The sequence below is a fragment of the Ictalurus furcatus genome, chromosome 19 (genome assembly GCF_023375685.1).
Source record: "Ictalurus furcatus strain D&B chromosome 19, Billie_1.0, whole genome shotgun sequence".
Classification (NCBI taxonomy): Eukaryota; Metazoa; Chordata; class Actinopteri; order Siluriformes; family Ictaluridae; genus Ictalurus; species Ictalurus furcatus.
The window spans coordinates 1,734,132-1,756,966 of NC_071273.1; the positions used below are offsets into that span (position 1 = coordinate 1,734,132).

The following is a 22,835-nucleotide window of genomic DNA, read 5'->3' on the forward strand; positions in this document are numbered from 1 at the left end:
ACCCAATATGGTGTGACACTATAAACCCCTTGTTGATGAGAGAGTTCATTAGAGAATGGCCAGACTGCTTTGAGCTGACAGGAAGGCTATGGTAACTCAAATAACCACTGTTTACAGCATGACGAACTTTGATGCAGATAGGTTAAACAGCAGAAGACAACAATAGGTTCATCTCCAATATAATAGGGATATAAGCAAATATGAATACATTATTTGGATTGAACAAATAATGTGTCTTAAGCAAATTCAAATAGAGATACAAACAGTAGGTGGAATTTTTTTTCTCGACAAAAAGTGTCAGACTACGTGTGTGCATCTGGACTGAGATATGACATGATGAAACAAAAAAAAAAATCACATGGGCACTCAGTTTTTACTGGGGGTTGCCAGTTTTCAGCAAAATTTCCACCTCAACTGCAACGAAAAAGCCTTACAAAAAGACTTGCAACTATCCCAAAGTGTTTAGGCATATGAAAAGGTAGACACATTTTATTTATTTTTGTGGGAACCAATATAACAGTGGTGTGCAAGCATTTCTGATTTGCATTATCTACAATGTGCAGCCTATTCATATAGAATCATATAGAATCTGGCATCCCTGCTCAGGGGACACAGACATTTAATATCATGATACTAATAGGAGATCCAGTAGCACCACCTGCACACTGTTCACATTTATTTTAACTATGTGGGCATCCCACTGTAGCACAAAGAATTTCATTGTTTCTTACATACACTGTATCCTGGAAATATTTGTCAACTTGAACTTGAGCTTAACAAAATGCAGCTTAAAAGATCCCAGATGGATTCGCTGAAGCACAATGTGTGTTAGCGTTGATTCTGATAGTGTCCAGCAAACCTTTCAAATTTTTCTGAAATGTATTCTACCCCAAACTGAAGTAAATACAATAATATACTAATAGATGGTTATTGATGTCAAATGTAAATAACAGTTTTTTGAATTGTCAAAAACATGTTACTTGGAATCATAGATAGCTTGCTTACTCAGTCACAATTAGGTATAAGATAATAAGATTAATAATATAATTATGCAAATTATGCAAGACATTTGTTCTTATAATTTGTGAATGAAAATTTACTTATTTTATGAGCAACCCTGATTTTCAGTGTTTTCAGTGCATTAGTTAGAGTTTACATAAAAAAATCATTCTAATATATACCACTTCCAATTTAAATATGAAATATAAACAGATACAGATAATGGCATTGCATTATACCCTTAATATCCATTTGTCCTCTCTGAAAGTATTGGGATGGTAAGGCCAATTCATTTGTTTTTGCTAAACACTGAAGACATTGGGCTTGAGATCAAAAGATGAATATGAGATGATAAATCAGAATTTTAGCATTCATTCCCTGATACTTAACTGTGTTAACCAACTTAGAACACAAGGCAGGCTAAAGTATTGGAACAGATAGTCTTAAAGTTAATTAAAGTAAATAACACTTAATATTTGGTTGCATATCTCTTTCTTGCAATAACTGAATCAAGCTGGTGACACACTGACATCACCAAACTGATGCAATCTTTTTTTTGTGATGCTTTTCCAGGCTTGTACTACACCTTCTTTCAGTTGTTGTTTCGGGGGGTTTCTCCCTTCAATCTGGTCAATTGGGTTAAGGTCTGGTGATTGACTTAGACCGGTCTAAAACTTTCCATTTTTCCCCCAGATGAAGTCCTTTGTTGTGTTGCCAGTGTACTTGGGTCATTGTCTTTCCGCATGATGAAGTTCCTTCCAATTAAATTGGATGCATTTTTTCTGTAAATTGGCAGACAGAATGTAGACTTCTGAATTTATTCTGCTGCTACCATCATGAGTTACATCATCATGTAAGCCCAAGCTATGACACTACCGCCACCATGCTTGACCGATGAGCTTGTATGTTTTGGAAAAAAGGTTTCATGCTCTAAGTTGTTTAACACATCTAGATGTAAATATAAGGAAATGAAAGCTGCAACTCTGATGTATTGTCATCATATTCATACTTTGATCTCAAACTCAAATGTCTTCATTGTATAGAAAAAATAATTGGTCTTGCTGTTCCAGTATTTTTTGGAGGAGACTGATTATACAGGAACACCTGTATTCCTGCTCATTCATGCAATTATGGAATCACCAAAACTGTAGATTGGAAAATACATTATCTGTCCATTTTTTAATCTTTAGCTGTCCAGTTTGGGTGAGTCTGCACCCATTGTCGCTTCAGATTCCTGTTCTTGGCTGACAGGAGTGGTCTTCAGCTGTTGTAGCCCATCCACTTTAAGTTTCAATATGTTGTGCATTCAGAGTTGCTTTTCTGTTCACCATGGTTGTACAAAATGTCAGCTTAAACCGGTCTGGCCATTCTCTTCTCACCTATTTCATCAACAGGGCATTGCAGAACTGCCACTCACTGGATGTTTTTTCTGTGTAAACACCATCAGCCATGTCACATTCAAAGTCCCTGAGATCACATTTTTAGCCCATTCTGATGTTTGATGAGAACATTACCTGAAGTCCTTGACCTGTATATTTATGATTTTAGCATTGCGCTGGTGCCACATGATTGGCTGATTGGATGATTGCATGAAAGGGTTACAGGTGTTCCTACTATAGTGTCCAGTGAGTGTATATTTTGTAGATATTTATACAAACAGGTCCCTCTTTTATAGTTTTCTCAGGAATAAGAGTGTAAACTGCTGGAAAATCAGAATTGTGTTGTATAAAAAAGCTGCATATTAAATGGGTTATCACAGTCTGAAGCAAATGGACACATAGCCTGATACTTTTGCTACAAGAATCATATGTATTTATCACCAGTTAAAGGTAACACCAACAAATGAAGTTCTGTCTCTCCCTACACAGGTGTTGATCTTGGAACAGTTGGACCGCTACTCACAGGACCCCTCATTCGTCAAGGTGGCCAAGCAGGAGCTGGCTGCTACACATGACATGACCATGGAAGTGATGGAAAGTGTGTCAGAAAGCATTCTCAATGCCAATGGGCCTCACAGCCCAAATAGCAACCTCCTGCCTTATATGCACTGCAGCAATGGAGTGAGAACCAACCAGGGACAAAAAAGAGCCTGGGAAATAAAGGTTCATGAGAAGGGGGTGGGAGGACTGCATGTTGCTGAGCACAGTCAACTGAACAGTAAGCTACTAGTTGATGAGGACATGGTGTGTGTGACAAGCTTGTAGGGAGAACTTCAGCAAAGAAGACCTTCATTTCACCAGACTGTCATCCTGTTAAGAGTTCCCCTGCTCTGTCTGAGAATACTAGAGCATCTCTTAAGCCAGAAATGTATCTTTAAACCCATAGTTATTATAGGAGTATAATGCAATTTGACTTAGCTTAAATGAAAGCTTTTCTTTCTTTTTACTTTCTTTCTTTCTTTCCGTGTGAATGGCTATGAGCAAATTTGTCTAGTATGTGATTGTGTGAGTGAGAAAGAAAAATGTGTCTATATAAAAGTGCCTCACAGTTCTTAGAACCTTGACTGAGTAATGATGCAAAGACAAAAAAAAGACTTCAAAAACAGGAAAAGGAGAACTGTCATACACCTTTTTCATTTTGTCATAAGGGAATGATCAGCACTGAAAGGCCTTTTGCAAAGGCTCAGTGGAGGATTAAGTTAAGGCTGGTTTGTCTCCAGCTTGTATACAAAATGGGGGCGGAAGCACCTTTTGCTCTGTTTCCCCCTTCTTGTTTGTATTTTTTCAGAGGGCAATGCCATTGAACAAAGAGGCAGTACACGGGCAGGCTCTGGCCAGGCCCCTCCACCAGGCTCACATACAGTTTAAATAGTAATTACACTTTTGGTTCTTGTTACTCCCTGTCCTCTCTGCAGGTTTGTGCTTTAGGGGCTGACGTGCAAGTGTGTGGGTTGGGTATGGGGGAATGCAAGGTAGGATTTGTTAGCAATTAGCAATCACATGGTTAAAGCTTTATGCTAATAACTGAAATTGACAGAAGAGAGAGTAATGTGTCACAGAGTTTGTTGTGATAGAGAGATCATTTGATGTGGAAGACATTTCACCTGAATCACCCTTATGTGATAATAATAATTAGCTGGATAAGCATACAGTTGGCTCAGAGTTTTATATTGAGATTGAACACAGACTAATAGTCAGTGAATGGTACAAACCATGTGTTGTGCTTAGTTTAGGGGTTTATATAGTAAGGAAACAGCCCACTAATAGCTGTTTATAGTGTTTATTACAATTTCTATAACAGTTACGGTAATAAGTGATGTCAGTAGAGTAATAGCATAGGTAGCAACTTATTTTTCTCATTAACAATCTAAAACTGAACGCAATGTACAGTTATGGCACTATTAACAATTCATTGGTGACTATCAAAATATTGTTGTCTCAATTTATTATCATTAGTATTCATAACACCACAAAGTCAATTCACAATTTTCACACTGCTCTTACTCTCTGTGTGTACTTGTGGTTGTTATATTAACTGCTTGCCAAGGGAAAATGGAAAATTTGCAGGGAAATCCTCCAGGTTAGTGAGAGCCTTCATATTTTGTCAGTAAGTAATGTTTTTCATCTGTGAGAAAGATTACATGGTATGAAAATTGACAGAAACTATTCCCTTCCTATATTCATAAAATCATCATTGTGTATAGCATAGTTATACTTATAGTCATAGTAATTTCTCATCATTATGTATAGCACATTTATATTTATAATCCAAACTCCTCAGCTGCACTAATAGTTTAGTGTGGTGAGGGGTGATGGAGCAAATCATCACCAGAGGGCAATAACATTGCTTGACTGATTTACATAATGTCACATGTCTCAAAACTCGAGTGCCATGACACATTTGTGCATATAGCAGAATTGAACTACAAAGATGCCACAGAGGTGGAACTACAATTTTTTCCCCCCTTTATTTTAACAGTTTAGACAAATGTATTTTCATCAAGACTGGGGTTATTTTCTTATAAAGAAAATACTAATTTATATTCTTATAAAGCAATTAATTTCAGTTTTTAATTAAAAATAAATGGTGGTGTAATTACTCTTTAAAGTGTTTTTGTGTGAGCTCTAGGAGGTGGCACATGAAGCAGAGAGATTTTAAAGTACAGAAAATATTGTACAGCCATTGCAAGTCTCCTGTTTTCTCCAGGCTGTCATCCTCTGTTTAACTAATGGTCAGGAGGCAGTCTGTATCGAAAATCCACCATATATGTCAATTTATCTAACCGTTTATACTTTTCATTTTCCATGGGCATTGCATTTTATTATTCTTTGTGGGCCCCTTGTCATTTTCATTTGTGGATCATGTTCTTTCAAGCTTACTCTCTAGTATGTGAGATAGTAGAAGGAAGTTGTGGTTAATCCTCTGTTTTCTCCTTACAGCTCTTCTCTATATCTCTGTCGATTATGCAGTGGAATGGATTTCACATAACTTTAGAAGGTTCAGGTCTGAAATACATTTTGTCCATGCATGCTATATTCGATAATGGTATTTTAATAATGTTATATTTTCTTGGACTTGTGTTGTATTTTTGTAACGTAATTTATCCTGCTTTTAAGAGAACACAACCAGTGCCCACTCTGCTATCCCCTGTTTTTACTAAGATGAATAAGATATGTAGTACCCTGCCTAAGGCCAACACATTAAATGTATTTATTTATTTATTTTTCCTAGAGATGGTGTGCGCTCATTGGGGAAGCACTGTGTTGTTGTGTTTTGTTAATCATTATCATAGAAGATGTGTGCTAAGGAACGATAGCCCACCTATACAATTGTATCAAAGGCAAATATGTGAAGATGCAAAGGCTTTTGTTTTTATTGCTGCTCCATTTCTGGTTCATAGATAGTCTGAAGATACTACATAAGTACCCAGATGGCACAAACTGCCAAAATTGTTATTTGATATAGTGTGATTTTCAAAGTCAAACTGTTATTGCAGTTACTTTTAGACTATTTAAAACGCCTCTCCCAAATCCAGGAGAGAACACTGCTACACTAATCATGACAATAATGGTGCACTTTGAGGAGAGACAGGAGAAACAAATGTATTTATTCAGGGACTCATGGGTAGCCTATCATTTAAGATACTCTTTCCAGCATAGTTTAAACAACAGGGCTAAGTATATCATTAAAGCCACTATTATTATTATTATTATTATTATTATTATTATTATTATTATTATTATTATTATTATTATTAAATCATTGTTGTTGGTGGTGGTGGTGTTACTATTGTTAATGTTGTCTAAAATAATTTCACTTGGTTTTAGCAGTGTATTCAATCACATTAACAAAGAAAGAATTGGTGATTTATTATGCAAATAAGGTGTTCAAATGTTCTAGGTAATATTGTTATAAGAAGATAATATGATGCCAGAGTGACTTATATGCTTAGTAACATTTTGATGATTATGAAATTATAACATGCTTAGTACGGCCTTTGTTATTCCATACATATCACACTGGATTTAAAAAAATGTTTCATATAAGACCTCTGAAATTTAAACTCTGAATTAAACAGTTAGTTTATTTCCAATATTCTGTGTTCTAAAGCTCCACTTTGGCAACAATGTATGTCTGTTTATAGCATTTTAATAGTGTTTATTTTTATTTTATTTTATTATTTTTTTTACAGCTGTTGTGGATGAATGTACTCCTGTCAACTGTAAGGAAATGTTTATGGTAAAATCCTGATAAACATGTAGCCAGTGTTCACCTACTTCCTTTGTTACTAGTGTTGACCTACTTCTTTTTTTTATTATTTTAATTTTGTAACTTTTGCACAACTACGTGCATTCATGTCCTTGAAGACAGAGGCCAAGAACAATGCTTACTGATGGTCCTCACATGACTCACTTTCTAGTGCCATATCCTTTTTTAGACTTACTCAAAGAGATGCAAAGCCACAAGTGGCAGTAAGCCCAGCATTTCGTGCAACTTCTTCCAGCACCAACTTCCTCTCTCTCCCTTACACATACAGCAAATACAGCATGACACCACCTCCCCCTGGAAGAGCTGCAATCTTCTAACCAATTTGACCACCAACGATGATGTGGAAATGTACTTGAATATGTTCTAAAAACAAAGAGTTAGAACTGGAAAATTGTCACAGGTAAGGCCCAACAGGCATATTATAATATGTCTGCAATCAGTGGCACCAATCACTCTAAGTGCAAAGCAGAGATCCATGAACAAATAGGTCTGACATCTGGAGTGGCTGCCCAGCAGTTATTCCAATACAACCATGACAGTCCACTCCACTATCAGATGAGACAGCTACTATGCATCACATGCTGCTGTATCCAGCCAAAAGGATAGACTGCCATGCTACCAGTGGGTAGCAAAGCTCTATGACAGCAGGCAATAAGGGCTTGGGCTCCATGTGCACTTTCATTGTGGAAGGGAAACCGGTTCAGGCATTGGTGAATTATGATAGTAAGCAACCCTTGTACATCCATAGATGCTGTCCTCCCTGACCAGCCCTGTGGGGAAACTGATGACATTTATATGAGGATACCCACAACATGCCCTCAGCCATTCCATATATTTAAGGCCCCAGTGGGGCTCATCGCTGCTTGTGCTTGAGTCTTGAAGAGAGCATGGTGCAGTTTGGAGAGTGACAAATGTCTGTGGAGTGTGATAAGTTCCTGTGAAGTGTGATAAGTTCCTGTGAAGTGTGATAAGTATAGCGGCTGCATTCTGGATCAGTTGGAAGTGTCGGATGGCAGGTAGGGGCTGACCTGCCAGGACTAATTGGCAGTTGTCCTGTCTTGAGATGACAAGGGACTACACAAGCACCTGAGTGGCATTTGTGGATAGAAATGGCCAGATACTACTGATCAAAAGGAGAAACCTGCATAACTGAGACAGGTTCATAGTGTGAGGTAAGAAAGATAGTTGATTGTCCAGAATTACCCAAAGGTTGTGTGTAGTGTCAGAGTTGTTTAGGGAGATCATTAGACATAGGGATGCATCTACAGGGATGTACAGCAGTTCAGTCTTTCTAGGATTTAGTTTCAGCTGATGAGCCATCATCTATGATGAGATGTCTGCCAGACATGCTGAGATCCTTTCAGTGTCTGGGTAGAGGATGTTGAGTTGAGTGTTACCAGCATAGCAGTTGATATGAAAACCCATTTGCAGATATGTCCTCATTGAGAGAGCAGGTATTGTGGGACAATTGAAGAGGACTCAGGAAACTAATGGAGAATCTGAAAGGAGCATGTGTGCATCCCCTCCATGTCACTTGATATGACCTTCCCTTCAAGTAAGGCAGGTGGTAAGGTTGCAGGATAAGAATCTCTGCAGAATCTCTTCTATGGAAAGTGGAGAAAATGTGTTGTGGAGGTGAAGAAGAATTGTGGAGTGTATGAACAGGGGTAGGAGGAACGGATGGGCAGATTTGGTTAATCTTCACAGAAAAGAAGGTAGCAAAGTCATAAGGGAGGAGGATGAAAGAGGAGGTGGAGGGTTGAGAAGTGAAGAAAAAAAATATGTTGTTGTGTGGATGTGATGCAGATGCTTCCAGCATTCCCTTGTAGAAGGATGTCTTAGCAGCAGTCACTTCAGATTAGAACTTTACCAGAAGAGATACTGTAGCAGCACTCTATTGATAAATGGCTTGAAAATTCAGGTTATTGCATCGGAATTTGCCAGGTCATAAAATCTTGTCATGATTTTCAAATAAACTGACTTGTAACGTGTGCAGGGGCTCACAGCCTCAAGACTGTCAGAACTCACACTGTGAATGCCCTTAGTTGAATGAAGAAAAGTGGAGATGATACTTAGCCAGGCAGAAGTCCAGTCCGGAGTGAAGCCAAGGTAGCTTGGGTAGGGTTGGTATAGAAAGGGTAGCTAGCCAACTCTGTGATCCACCTGTAATGCTTTGCATCTGTAGTGAAACTGTAAATACAGTTGCAATCAAAATTATTCAACCCCCACTGCAAATCAGGTTTATTGTCAAAATTTACAGACTTTCAGCTGTTTGCAATGAACAAATCAAACAAAAGCAATTTAAATAGTTAAACACAATGAATGCTTCAAGTGGTTTCCCCAAATTCAACTGAAAATGCAACTTATAATGACTTCTCCAGTCTCAAAATTTTTCAACCCCTGAATAGAACACCACAGCACAAATATGCAAAACAAGTGTTGTCTCAAGCACACCTGATGCAACTAATCAAGGGCTTCATTAGTTGCACCAGGTGTGCTTCAGCTGGAACACATGAAATACCTGAACTGGCTAGGGGTTTGTTGAGTGTAAACTACCTGGACGGGGCAGAAAAAGGAAACTATCAACGGCTGCAACCAGATTTCTGAGAAGACAGGTTGTGAAAATCTCTCAAGTGACTGCAAAAGACCTGCAGCAAGACTTGGTGGCAACAGGCACAGTAAGGCGTGCACTTAATATGGAATGTTTCCAAGCCAGAACTCGAAGACATACACAACTACTGACCCAAAGCACAAGAAAAGTCAGCTCAAAATCATATAAATAAGCCACAGAAGTTTTGGGATTCTGTTCTGTGGAGCAATGGAGCAATTCTGTTCTGTCCACAGTCAAGCATGGTGGTGGCTCGGTGATGCCCTGGGGCTGCTTTGCATCCTCTGGCACTGGAAACCTCCAGTGTGTGGAAGGGAAGATGGATTCATTGAAGTATCCGGAAATCCTAGGAGAAAACCGTCATGCTGTCTGTGAGGAAGCTGAAGCTTGGGAATCATTGGACCTTCCAACCAGTCAATGATCCCAAACATACCTCAAATTCCACCAAGGCTTGGTTGCAGAAGAAGTCCTGAAAGATTCTACAGGGCCATCACAGTCTTGACTTGTGGCCATTATGTCTTTGCCACCCACTACCCTGTGTTGGTGGCCTTCTGTAAAACACTGCCCAGGAATTTGTGGTAATGTGCAGCCTTGACTTGAACCCCATAGAAAATCACTGGTGGGATTTGAAGAAGGCGGTTGCAGCACACACACCCAAGAATATTACTGAACTGGAGGCCATTGCTCATGAGGAATGGGCTAAGATACCTCAGGAATGCTGCCAGAAGCTCTGCATCTTGTTTACAGCAGGTTATAACAGCAAACGGGTGCTCTACTAAGTACTAATGATGCTTGCCATGAAGGGGTTGAATAATTTTGAAACTGGAGAAGTCATTATAAGTTGCATTTTCAGTTAAATTTGTGGAAACCACTTGAAGCATTCGTTATGTTTAACTATTTCAATTGCTTTTGTTTGATTTGTTAATTTCAAACAGCTGAAAGTCTGTAAATTTTGACAATAAACCTGATTTGCAAAGGGGGTTGAATAATTTTAATTGCTGTATCTCAGGAAGTCCATCACACAATTAATTCCTTAAGGAAAATCACTCAATTACACACCTGAAACAACTTGCCAAAAGATACCTAAAACACTACTAAAAATTAACAATGCTAAAGTCAACAAACACACATGCAGATAGTACACCAAGAATGAGAAGCCTACTTTACCAGCAGGAATCAATCCTGTGGCATGTGTGATGATGCACCTGGCATACACCCATCCATTGGGTAGACACATCAAGAGCAAAATCTCATGGATTTGGGTCCACTTCTATTGACCTGGCTTTGATATGGAGGGACAGCTGCTGTTGTACATCTGCTGCCAGTGATCCCGTTTGCCCCCCATTTGGAATGTATGTCATTGGGCTGCTCCCTCATTTGTTCTGGGGGCAAAAGTACATTCTGGCCATTATGTCTTTGCCACCCACTACCCTGTGTTGGTGGCCCTCTGTAAAACATTGCCCAGGAATTTGTGGTAATGTGCAGTCATGTCAGTATCCTCTGTTTACCACCTGCAGATGATTGGGCTGGTGGAGAGATTTAATCAAACACTGAAGCAAATGCTTTGGCAGATGGTACTGTAGAGTGCACATGACTAGGATCTTATGTGCTTTTTGCTGTCCATAATGTCCCCCTGGCCTCCATTGGGGTTTTCACTGTTTAAGCTTTTGGCAAGCAATCTCACAGACTGCTGGTGTTGGCTTACAAAGCATGGGAGCAGCAACCTCCCCCATTTCATCTGGTCTTCAGGACATTCAACAGACACAATATTACATAGGGTGAGCCCCATCACATGCACATGCCTACAACCATCAGCCTTGAAAATTCCAGCCAGGCATGCCATCGTCCTCACACCAAATTCCTGATTTAAATCTTTGTGGAAAGGGAGGCAGCATAGAGATGAGCAGATTAGTCATGTTCATCTTCTTAAAAATTGACTGAATCTGTGCTTGCCATTTCTGCCCTTATCGACTCTGAGGATCCAACCAAACCCTACAACAAAGGGGATCTAGGGCCTTATCTGTCTTCCCACTAGCACCAAGAATGCAAGAGTTCAAAAGCCAGTACAGGGAGAATACAACTAATCCAACATCAAATCCAAACACCAAGAGCAGTACGGTAGAGGTCATACCGCAAACCATGAGGACTGGCAACAGGCTGTTGAGGAGGAAGTGAGTAAAAAGAGGGAACTCGGCATGATTAAGAAGTCAAACAGCCCCTGGTACAACCTGTCATCATAATACCAAAACAGGACAGGACCCTGAGGTTCTGCAATAATTGCTAAAGCTTAATGAGGTCTCAGAGTTTGACACCTACCCAATCCTACAGATGGATGCACCAGACACTGGACTGGGAGCAGTGCTATCACAACAAATAGCAGATGATGAACACCCAATTATTTATATTATAGATGGAAACTCCTGCAGAACAGAAATATGTGACCACAAAGAAAGAGACTCTGGCCTAGGGGTTCCAAAACTAGGGGTCGCAACCTCATGATTTACACATGGGGATACAAGCAAAACTCTTCTTTTGTTTTATTCTTTTATATTGTGAATTAATATAAGAAATATCGCAGTAACAAAAGTGAAGTGAGATTTTGCCTTCCTTGTGCTAATATTTTGAAATGTTATTGTAAAACATTCAAACAAGGCAAATTTATACTAAGAATGTAAATGCTATTTCAATCTTTTTCACTATCCTGACATGCTGCCTTAGTTACAGTTCATCTATAAAAATGGACAAATTTCCCCATCCATCAACATCTGATAAACAATAACTAGCATCGTCTCAAATCACATACTTATGTATTATTTTAAACCTTTATTGAGTACTAACACTAGCCGGTTTAATTTGATAATTAAACCAATTTGATACAGTTAGAATTTAAAAGTATCTCAATCCTTCAAACCTACCAAAAGGTAAGTTTTGCATAGCAGTTTTCAATTACTTTTCAATTAGTAAATACTTTGAATGTAAGGTCAGAGTTTTCGATTTGAGCAGTTCATGACAACAATCACAGTAACAACAGAAACTTTTGAGAGATAAATAGCTTGTCTTTGGCAGTGCTCATGGCTGTTCATGAAATCACTAAACATTTTATAGCCCGGTGTTAAAACCAGTTGAACAGGGGTGTTTTGGCTCTGATGTACCAACTTGGATGTTGTTTTTGATCCAGCAGATGTACATAAAGTACACAGGCAAGTTTTTGAACAATGTATGAACCAAGTGAACCATGGCAAGTATGTCCCGCCACTTCAGCAGACAAACGCAAAAATCATGCATCAAGTATAAACCAGGCTCCTCTGGCCATCTCACATCACCCCAGTCTGGATGTTTTCTATAACAGCACACCTGTTGTTTTTTTTTCTTAAGTATTGTTTGAAGCTGGAGGGGACAGCAGATAAAGATCCACCCTTTCAAACACTACTCCTGACTTTGGTAACACTTGTAAAGCTCTGCCAAGCAATGCAAGTTCACCATTTCCAATAAACTGTTAAGTTGGTGCAAGTTATATTCCTTTTGATTTTGTAATTTACATTACATGTGCAGTGAGGTCCATAAGTATTTGGACAGTGACACAATTTATCTATTATTTATTTATTTATTTATTTATTTATTTATTTATTTGTGTCACGATTCCCCCTTTAAGCAGCGTGCTCTAAGCGCGAATGCGCAAGCACCTGCTTTTCCGTTGTTGACCGTAATGACATCTGGACACGTGTGTTTTGTTTATGTTTCTGTCATGTCTCCTCCCTGTTCTGTCATTGGCTGGGATTTCACGTGGGTCTGTATTGCTCTCAGCTGCAAGCAGTTTAGATGCTGATTATGTCCGCATATATACCGCGCGCCTCCCAGCACACAGCGCGGAAGAATAATAATATTATGTTAGCGGTAGTTTAGCGCTTATCGTAGTCACAGTCTATGTTTAAAGTCAGTTCGCGCTGGATTATCCGCTTCCAGTCCCTCGTCATAGTTCGTTTCTTGTTTTGTTTATAGACCTAGATTCCTGCCTTGCCCCGTGTATGCCTGTTTGCCAATCGCCTGACCTCTTGCATGTTTGTGGATTACGTTTTGGATCACGTTTTGGATTTGTCTGCCTGTCTCTCTTTCCAATAAACAACCGTTCATACTGCACTTGCATCCGTCCTATCGCTGCTCCGTCACGATTCGTGACAATTTGCAGTACACCACCACAATGGATTTGAAATGAAACAATCAAGATGTCATTGAAATGTAGATTTTCAGCTTTAGGACTTTGTAAAACTGGCTGTAATTCCTAAACAGTTAATGCAATATTTTTGTTAGAGTCCTTTCATTTTCAAAGTCTTAAAAATAATTGGATAATTGATAAGCAATTATCAGTTTCTTGGGCAGGTATGACCTGTTTCCTCATTATTTCATGACAAATTAAGGAGACAAAAGGTCTGGAGTTGATTCCAAGCATTGAATTTGTATTTGGTAGCTGTTCATTGTATCTCTCAATATTCGGTCCAAAGAGGCATTGATGCACGTGAAGGAGGCCTATCACAGAGATCGCATAAACATTAGGAGGGGCCAAACCAACAATTTGCTAAATTCTTAAAAAGAAAAATTTCATTGTTGATCTCGGCAACACCAAAAGGCCTGGATGATCACAGAAGACAACTAAAGTGTATGAATGCAGAATTCTTTCCTTGTTGAAGAAAAACCCCTTCACAACATCTAGCCAAGTTAACAACACTCTGGTGGAGGTAAGCATATCTTTGTCAAGGTCTACAATCAAGAGATGCCTTCATGAATGTAAATACAGACGGTTTACCTCAAAATGCAAATCACTGGTAATACTGAAGAACAGAAAGGCCAGATTAGACTTTGCAAAAAAAAATCTTTTTTGACCCGTTCTGATGCAAGATTAACGTACCAGAATGATGGGAAGAGAAGAGTATGGAAAAGGAAAGGAAGGGCTCATGTTCCAAAGTATACCACGTCATTTGTAAAACATGTGGAGGAAGTGTTATGGCATGGGCATGTATGACTGCCAATGGAACTGGGTCACTGAAGCATTCTGAAGCATATAGAGCTATACTTTCTGCTCAGATTCAGTCAAATTCTGTAAAACTGATAGGACAGCACTTAATATTATATATGGATAATGAGCCAAAACATACCGTGAAAGCAACCCAAGAGCTTCTTAAGTTGTAAGGCAACGAAATTAAATGTTCTTACACATCAAATGACCTCAACCCAATTGAGCTGCTTTTCTCTTACTGAAGACAAAACTGAAGGCAGAAAGAACCACAAACAAACATTTTGTGATGTCTATTGCTTCCAGATTTCAAGCAGTCCTTGAATGCAAAGGATTTCCATCCAATTATTAAAAGTACTTGTAGCTGCTCCCAAACTTATTCTTCTGGTCAGATTAAAACGTACGCTTCAACTGATGTTTGTCGTTTCTTTAATTGCATTCCTTCACAACTTAAGCGCATTCAATCACCGTCAAACACCGTCAAACACCATCAAACACCATCAAACACCGTGAAAAACTGAAATAAAGTGCATAACACATTCTCACATGAGCATATTGTACATAAGCATGTTCTTAAGAGTCCATGAGTATTCATTCATCTTGCTCACATATTAAACTAGCATTAATGGCCCTAGGAAACATTGCGCTATTACATTGCAATACAAACATGAAATGCACAACATCACAAACCAACATACCGTGTGCGCCTTCCGACCAGAAATCTAGGAGTTGCTGTAACGCTTTACTGTTTAATTATTCTCTTCTTTAGCATCTAACTCCGTGTACAGCGTAGCACCAAAAAACTGCATGCACATTTTTGCACTGCTATTAGTTAGGCTAATCACATGACCACAGTAACTTAAATTAAATGCAGCTCACTAGTTTAACCTGTAGGTGTCACTATTTCTGCAACCCTTGTAAAACAAAACTCACATAGGCAAATTACTATTAATATTTACATTGCATTATTGTAATAATAACATAACAAATAAATACTTTAAAGGCTTAAAGAAAGAAAAGACCCATGTTGCTTTCAGCGACAGCTACACTGCCACCAAAATTACAAAGATTTATGTTAACCATATTCTGAATAAACTGAATAAATCATGTAATTTTCCTATACATTTAGCAACTAATTTTTGACACTTGGTTTTGAACAGCTTAGTCTGAAAGTTTAATATTTCCTGTTTAATGTTTTAGGATACTAGTCTGAATTCTGCTCCACTAGCACCACTAATTTTTGAACTGGACGCTCAAGTGAAGAAAGTTGCGTTATGCGCTCACCTTTCTTTCCTAAATTACTTTGTCCTATTTGAATTTTGACCTTTCGCACAAGACCATCACCATCTGCCCTTGCCTCAACAACTCTGGCTAGCTTCCACTCATTTCTGGGAATATTGTCATCCTTGACAATAACGACATCCCCAACTTGCACATTTCTTCTGGGCACATGCCACTGTTGTCTGAGGCTTATGCTGGCCAGGTATTCCTTGCGCCACCTGCTCCAGAATTGTTCCGAGAGGTACTGCACTCTACGCCACCTCTTCTTGGCATACAAATCTTCCCGGACAAATTTGCCTGGAGGCGCGAGGGGCACAATGGACTTCATTGTGAGCAAATGGTTAGGTGTCAAAGGTTCAACACCTTTAGGATCATTGATTGTGTTTGTTGTGAGTGGACGACTGTTAACAATTGACATGGCTTCATAGAAGAATGTCCTCAAAGAGGTGTCATCCAGTCTCCCTTTAGCCTGTGCCAGAACAGAACTCATCACGCTCCTAACCGTCCGTATTTGGCGTTCCCAAATGCCTCCCATGTGGCTTGCTTCAGGCACATTCATCAGGAAGTCACATTGCTTTCTTGCAAGGTAAGTTGAAATCCTTTCCTTGTCAAATTCCATTAGACCTCTCTCCAACTCATTCTTTGCTCCAAGGAAATTAGTACCTTGGTCAGATCGGATTTGTCTTACCGCTCCTCTAATTGCTATGAAGCATCTCAAAGCATTCAAAAATGCGTCTGTTGTGAGATCCTCCAACATTTCTAAGTGGATGGCCCTGCAGCTTAGACATGTGAACAACAGACCATACCGCTTGAATTCCTTTCGACCTTGTTTCGTGTTGAATGGCCCGAAACAGTCAATTCCGGTGTACAAGAATGGAGGAGATGGATCTACTCGGTCAACAGGTAAGTCTGCCATTCGCTGTTCTTCAGTCCGTCCACGCACCTTTCTGCAAGTGACACAACTCTTGATGTGCTTGGCCACTACCTTGCTTGCACCTATTATCCAATATCCGCTGGCTCTGAGCTCATTCAAGGTTTGACCTCGGCCTTGGTGCTGAGTCCTTTTGTGACAGTGGTCAAGTATAAGCTGTGTGACAATGCCTTCCTTAGGAAGGATCACTGGATGTTTCAACTCAACTGATGCGGAGGACATTCTCAACCTGCCACCAACCCTGAGCAATCCATTCTGAAAGATAGGGTCAAGTTGATACATCTTGTGAGTTTTTGGTAGCTTTGTGGATTCCTGACTAAACAATTTCAACTCCTTTTCAAAGGCTTCTCTTTGTGCTGCTCTGATGAGCACAAGAGCGGCTTCTCTTCGTTCCTCTACACTAATGGGTCCAGACCTGTCTTTGTGTGCCAGTCTCTGAATCCGAGCAATAATGTTGAGGGTTGTATTCCAATCTGAGAGTCTTGACAGCCTATGGAGGAAGCTGTCTCTTTCAACAGCATCTGTTTTCAGGACTTTGACCTCTGGGTCACCTACAAGAAGCTCTGGGGATCTTTGGCTAAAAACAATTTCTTGTTCCCATAAGAACTTTGGTCCTCTGAGCCAATTTGATTCTATTAGGTCTGCCACCTTGAGACCCCTAGATGCGTGGTCGGCTGGATTCTGGCTTGTTTCGACGTAGAACCACTGACTAGGATCAGTAGTGTCTCTTATTTTCTGGACGCGATTTGCTACAAAAACATGAAAGCGTCGGGCGTCATTCTTGATGTACCCGAGCACCACCTGTGAATCAGTCCAGAAAAACTCCTGGTCTATTTTCAGCTCCAGCTCTTCTCTAAGGACACTACTCACAGCAGCAGAGACTGTAGCTGCAGTGAGCTCAAGGCGTGGAATGCTGACCACCCTTGTGGGTGCCACTCTGGCCTTACCCATGACTAATGCACAATGTACTTGTTCATCAGCAACAATCCTGATATAAGAACATTGCCCATAGCCATTGTTGCTGGCATCTGAAAAATGATGCAGCTCAATTTTTCGTATTGTGCTGAGGTGATCAGGAATGAAGCATCTTGGTATTTGAATTTTCTCAAGATTTTCCAGGTCATGGAGCCATGTTTCCCACTTTGGCTTCAGTTCAAGGGGAACATGTTCATCCCATCCTACACCTCGTTTGCACATCTCTTGCAGCACTCTTTTCCCAGTCAAGATGTAGGGAGAGAGAAATCCTAATGGGTCGTATACACTAGCTACCGTTGATAGGATTCCTCGCCGGGTGGCTGCCTTTTCATTGAGGACGACATTGAATGAGAACGCATCCGTCTCTATGCTCCACTTCACTCCCAGCACACTCTGCATTGGAAGCTCGCTGTAGTTCAGGTCCACATCCTTCACTGCACTTGCCCGTTCACTCTCTGGAATTGCATCCAAAACCTTTCTGTTGTTAGAGACAAATTTGTGTAAGCACAGCTGTCCTTTACTAAAGACTTCCCGTGCTTCATTCACAAGCTGGTTGGCTCTTTGAACTGAATCGACACTGATAAGCCCATCATCCACATAGAAATTTTTCCGGATGAAGACTGCAGCCAATGGGTAATCATTCTCATATTTGCTGGCGAGGTATTTCATGCCATAGTTAGCACATCCAGGCGATGATGCTGCTCCAAATATGTGAACTCGCATCCGGTATTCTTTGGGCTCTCTTGCAGTGTTCCCATTTTCCCACCACAGGAACCTCAAGAAATCCCGATCTTCTGGGGTTACGTGGAAGCGGTGAAACATTTTCTCAACATCGCAATTAATCGCGATCTGATGCTGGCGAAATCTACACAGCACTCCAGTCAGAGTATTTGTTAGATCAGGTCCTGTGAGGAGGTGGTCATTCAGAGAGGTGCCTTCACATTTGGCAGAGCAGTCAAATACGACCCTAATCTTCTCAGGCTTCCTAGGATGATACACCCCATGGTGCGGAATGTACCATGTGTTGCCTTCCTTTGGGGTGGCATTTGTTTCTTCTGCATCACCATCTCTAAAGACATTGTCCATGAATTTGATATAATCTTCCTTGTACTTTGGACTCTTTTCCATTTTTCCTTTTAAATGTTTCAATCTGACTGTAGCCAGCTGCTTGTTGTTTGGAAGCTGAGGACGCTTTCTAAATGGTAGAGGCATCTCCAGATGTCCCTCTTCGTTATGTTGAATTTTCCCATTCAAGAGATGCAGAAATTGAATGTCATCTTGGGATATTGTCTTTTCTCTTGGATTTGTGTCAAGAAAATCTCTCTCTAATGCTTTGATCACAGAGGCAGGTGTGATAGGTGGAAGTTCTTTCACAGAGATACGATGGCAGAACCCTTTGCCATCCCTTATGTGAGTGCAAGGCATTTTGGCTCCAACTATACTCCAGCCTAAATCTGTCTTGACTGCATAAGGTTCATACTCTTCCCCTGATATCACTGCTTTTGGTTTCAGAGCCCGTGCACAGTCATAGCCAATCAGAAGTCCTGCAGGACAGTTCAACAGATCTGGCATCTCTTCGGCTATGCTCAGAAGGTGAGTCCACCCTGCTGCTGTTTCACGAGTGGGAATGCTATTCTTCTCTAGTGGGATGTATTCTTGAGTGTATGCTGGAGGTAGCTCAATGTACTCTTGTAAATTGTACCCTCTCACCTTCAGTCCAACAACTCTGTGACAATTCAGTATTGAACTCTTGTCAGTCATTGTTGACAACTTCAGTTTGACAGGTTCTGTGTGTGCTTGAATTTTTCCACAGACATCATGGTCAATGAAGGTACTGGTACTCTGTGTGTCCAGTAATGCATACACTAAAGTCTCTGGACTATTCTTGGCCGCACTAGAGAGCCACACTGGAACAATCATGGAAGTGCGATCACCATTGTCCATTCTCACGGTGCATAAGGCAATGGAAGAATTGTCCTTTTGTGGTAATGCTTCTAGCTTTTCTCCTACAGGGCGTTCTTCATGAAGTGGAGATGGATTACTTCGTCTACAAATATTGCAAGTAGCCCTCTTTCTGCAATTTTTTGCAACATGTCCGACTCTGAGGCACCCGAAGCACATATTGTTGCTAATGACAAATTTTTTCTTTTCCTCTAGAGGCATCGCTGCAAACTTTTCACATTTATAAATAAAGTGATTTTGTTGACAGCACACACAATCTATTTGTCTTTTGGTTTGAGTGGCAGGAAAGTTGGTTGTAGAACTTCCTGATGCACTTGAGTCCTTTGAAGTGAAGCTTGATCTTTGAAACACCTTTGTTGACGTTGCTAGAGTGCTGGCTTTGAGACGCTTCTGTTCCTTTCCATTTTTCTCATCTGCTTGTTTTAATGCAAAAAGAGAAGAAACTGGATTGCAAGCAACACGTGCCTCTTCGGCTACAAAGTCTGAGAACTCCTTAAAGGCAGGATATGGCTTCCCTTCATCTAGTGCTTTAGTGACGTACCGGTTCCAGCGGGTTGTTGCCCAGTCAGGAAGTTTTTGTAACAGCTTTTGGTTTTCTTGACAATCATCTAAAACCTTTAGACCATGAACGTAAGGCATTGCATTCTTGCAGGAGATGAGGAAATCACTAAATTCCCTTAATTTCAGTGATTCCTTTGGTCCAATCTTGGGCCAGCTACTCAGCTTCCCCCTGAATGCTCTTTGAACTATGAAGGGGTGACCATAACGTTTGTTAAGGGCATCCCAAGCCTGTGTGTAGGCTTCCTCATCACTTCTATAAAATGTTCCTTCTAACACAGAAAGTGCTTCTCCACTGATGTATTTTTTCAAGTAATATAGCCTATGAGCTGGGTTTGTGCAACTTGTTTCGATTAAGGCCTTGAAGCAGGTACGCCATTCAGTGAATTTAAGTGGATCTCCTGTAAACATGAACGGCTCTGGTGCTGGAAGTCTAGTCATTGCCAGGGATTCTTTTAATGCTTGAACTAGCGAGGCTTCATTTGATTTTGGGTCTATTTTGCTTTCAGAACAAAAAGGGATTGAAAGGTCTTTGGGATTCTGGTTGCATGGAGTGCTGTTATGCTGCACTGGAAGCTGACTTGGAGACAAAGTGAAGATTTCTCTAGTTTCTCCTATTTCACCATTCAATTTTAATTCCTCTTCAGCATATACATTGTATTCAGCTTCCATAGCTTCAAGATTTCTTTGTTCTTCCATCAGTTTTAACTTCTCTTGCTGAGCTAGCACCTCTTTTCTTTGTGCAGATATTTCCCTTTCCCTGTTAAGTTCAGCACGTTTCGATGCCAAGCGTGCCGCCGCCTCTGCTTTCTTTACTGACACTTGACTATCTTGCACACTACCAACTCCAGCTCTTGACACAGTTGACCCATAAACTGACCTTGCGTCTTCTCTCTGGAGTAATTTTGAAAGAGTTTCCTTAACAGCTTCTGCATTAAACTCTTTATCAGCTTCTGCGTAACGCACTTTCAGAAGTGTAGTTATTTCAGAAGTCACTGATGTGCAGATATCCATTCTCCTTCGTATATCTTGGGCTGGTGTGGTCAGTGCACGTAAGCTCTTATATTCCTGCTTTAGTTCTGACTCATACTTTTCCAAGGTTCTCATCATTTCGCCTAAGTCTGATTTACAACATTCTTCCTTTAGTTTAGTTCTAATATACTGAACCTCAGCTTTGAAGGTTACATATGTTAACATGAACTTTCTTTCCTTTTTTATGCTCTCCTGTTTAATGAGCTCAAGCATCTTTTCTGTTGGGTGTTTTTCTCTTTCTGACCGCCTCACTGCTTGTTCAGCGCCAGGTGTTGGCTCCTGGAGCCCTATCCTATGTATTTGGAGGTCTTTATTAATTTCAGCTAACCGTTCTTCAATTCTTTGTTTCTCTGAGGTTTCAAGTTCAGTTTCTAATTCCTTCTCTAATTCTGTTTTCTCATTTTCTAGAGCCTGTAGTACTCCTTCTAGTACACAAACATCTGGTGTGCTTTGATCCATTTTAGTAAACTATTTTGAAACAACACTACTGAAATATTAAATGATGAAAGGTAAACTAGAATGACCAGGAAAATACACACTTTCAAATGATCAAACAAGTACGTTATATACACACTGCTATTCAACTTACAAAACTATTCAGATGCACTTCTCATTTTTCCTTTGTTTCAAATAATAAATTGGAATTGCAATAAATAACAATTTAAACAAAACTGAGAAATGTAAATGCACAGTCTGACCTGGAATCCAGATGTAATGAATGTTCACAAACTCAATTGTCCAAAGATGTCGCGTTGTTGCTTCCCTGTGGCCGTTCTTGGCAGCTGCAGCACCGTCTTCTTCTGGGTTCCACCTTCACGCTGAACTGAAGCTCGCGAGGTCACGTTGGATGAATGCCAGGATGATTAGGCAGGTCGTTTACGTTGAGTGCGGGACGGAGACTTCACAAGGGGCGGGCCCGTACAATATTCCCTGGGATGCTGGCGATCGTTGCTCACTCTCCAATGGCTACGTTGTACATGTCCATGGATGGCGATGTTTTACAACACACCAAACAATACTTTTTCACTGCAGTTCACGAAGCAGTATGTTCTTCACTGTGGCTCGTGGCAGCAGGCCACGTTTTTCACTGCTTTTCCAGAATAGGCCTACGTTCTTCTTCACTGCCTTACCAAAGGCAGTAGGCCACGTTTTTCACTGTAGCTGCTCCCAAACTTATTCTTCTGGTCAGATTAAAACGTACGCTTCAACTGATGTTTGTCGTTTCTTTAATTGCATTCCTTCACAACTTAAGCGCATTCAATCACCGTCAAACACCGTCAAACACCATCAAACACCATCAAACACCGTGAAAAACTGAAATAAAGTGCATAACACATTCTCACATGAGCATATTGTACATAAGCATGTTCTTAAGAGTCCATGAGTATTCATTCATCTTGCTCACATATTAAACTAGCATTAATGGCCCTAGGAAACATTGCGCTATTACATTGCAATACAAACATGAAATGCACAACATCACAAACCAACATACCGTGTGCGCCTTCCGACCAGAAATCTAGGAGTTGCTGTAACGCTTTACTGTTTAATTATTCTCTTCTTTAGCATCTAACTCCGTGTACAGCGTAGCACCAAAAAACTGCATGCACATTTTTGCACTGCTATTAGTTAGGCTAATCACATGACCACAGTAACTTAAATTAAATGCAGCTCACTAGTTTAACCTGTAGGTGTCACTATTTCTGCAACCCTTGTAAAACAAAACTCACATAGGCAAATTACTATTAATATTTACATTGCATTATTGTAAT

The 22,835-nt window shown here is 40.2% G+C and overlaps 2 protein-coding genes across 11 annotated transcripts in view; one reads left to right on the forward strand and one right to left on the reverse strand.

Moving 5' to 3' along the window:
• cacna1c (calcium channel, voltage-dependent, L type, alpha 1C subunit) overlaps nt 1-6,709 on the forward strand; it is a 315,602-nt gene extending 308,893 nt beyond the window's left edge. For 7 of the 10 annotated variants that reach the window (XM_053649808.1, XM_053649807.1, XM_053649805.1 and 4 more), the window contains one exon: nt 2,868-6,709. In XM_053649808.1, the coding sequence (XP_053505783.1) occupies nt 2,868-3,203 (336 nt within the window). In that variant the 3' untranslated portion in view covers nt 3,204-6,709. The remainder of the gene's footprint in view (nt 1-2,867) is intronic. The other 3 variants (XR_008388488.1, XR_008388489.1, XM_053649813.1) reach the window with 3 other exon arrangements.
• Nucleotides 6,710-13,486: 6,777 nt separating this feature from the next.
• Nucleotides 13,487-18,262, reverse strand: LOC128623651 (uncharacterized). The gene is made up of 2 exons (XM_053650792.1): nt 15,023-18,262; nt 13,487-14,841 (listed from the first exon to the last, which is right to left on the reverse strand). The coding sequence occupies exon 1, from the start codon at nt 18,232-18,234 to the stop codon at nt 15,529-15,531; it is 2,706 nt and encodes a 901-aa protein (XP_053506767.1). The 5' UTR covers nt 18,235-18,262; the 3' UTR covers nt 13,487-14,841; nt 15,023-15,528.
• Between the last annotated feature and the right edge of the window lie 4,573 nt (nt 18,263-22,835).

Excerpts from the sequence above, each read along its gene's own strand:
- LOC128623651 (XM_053650792.1), bottom strand. The coding sequence starts at position 18,234 with ATGCGAGTTCACATATTTGGAGCAGCATCATCGCCTGGATGTGCTAAC.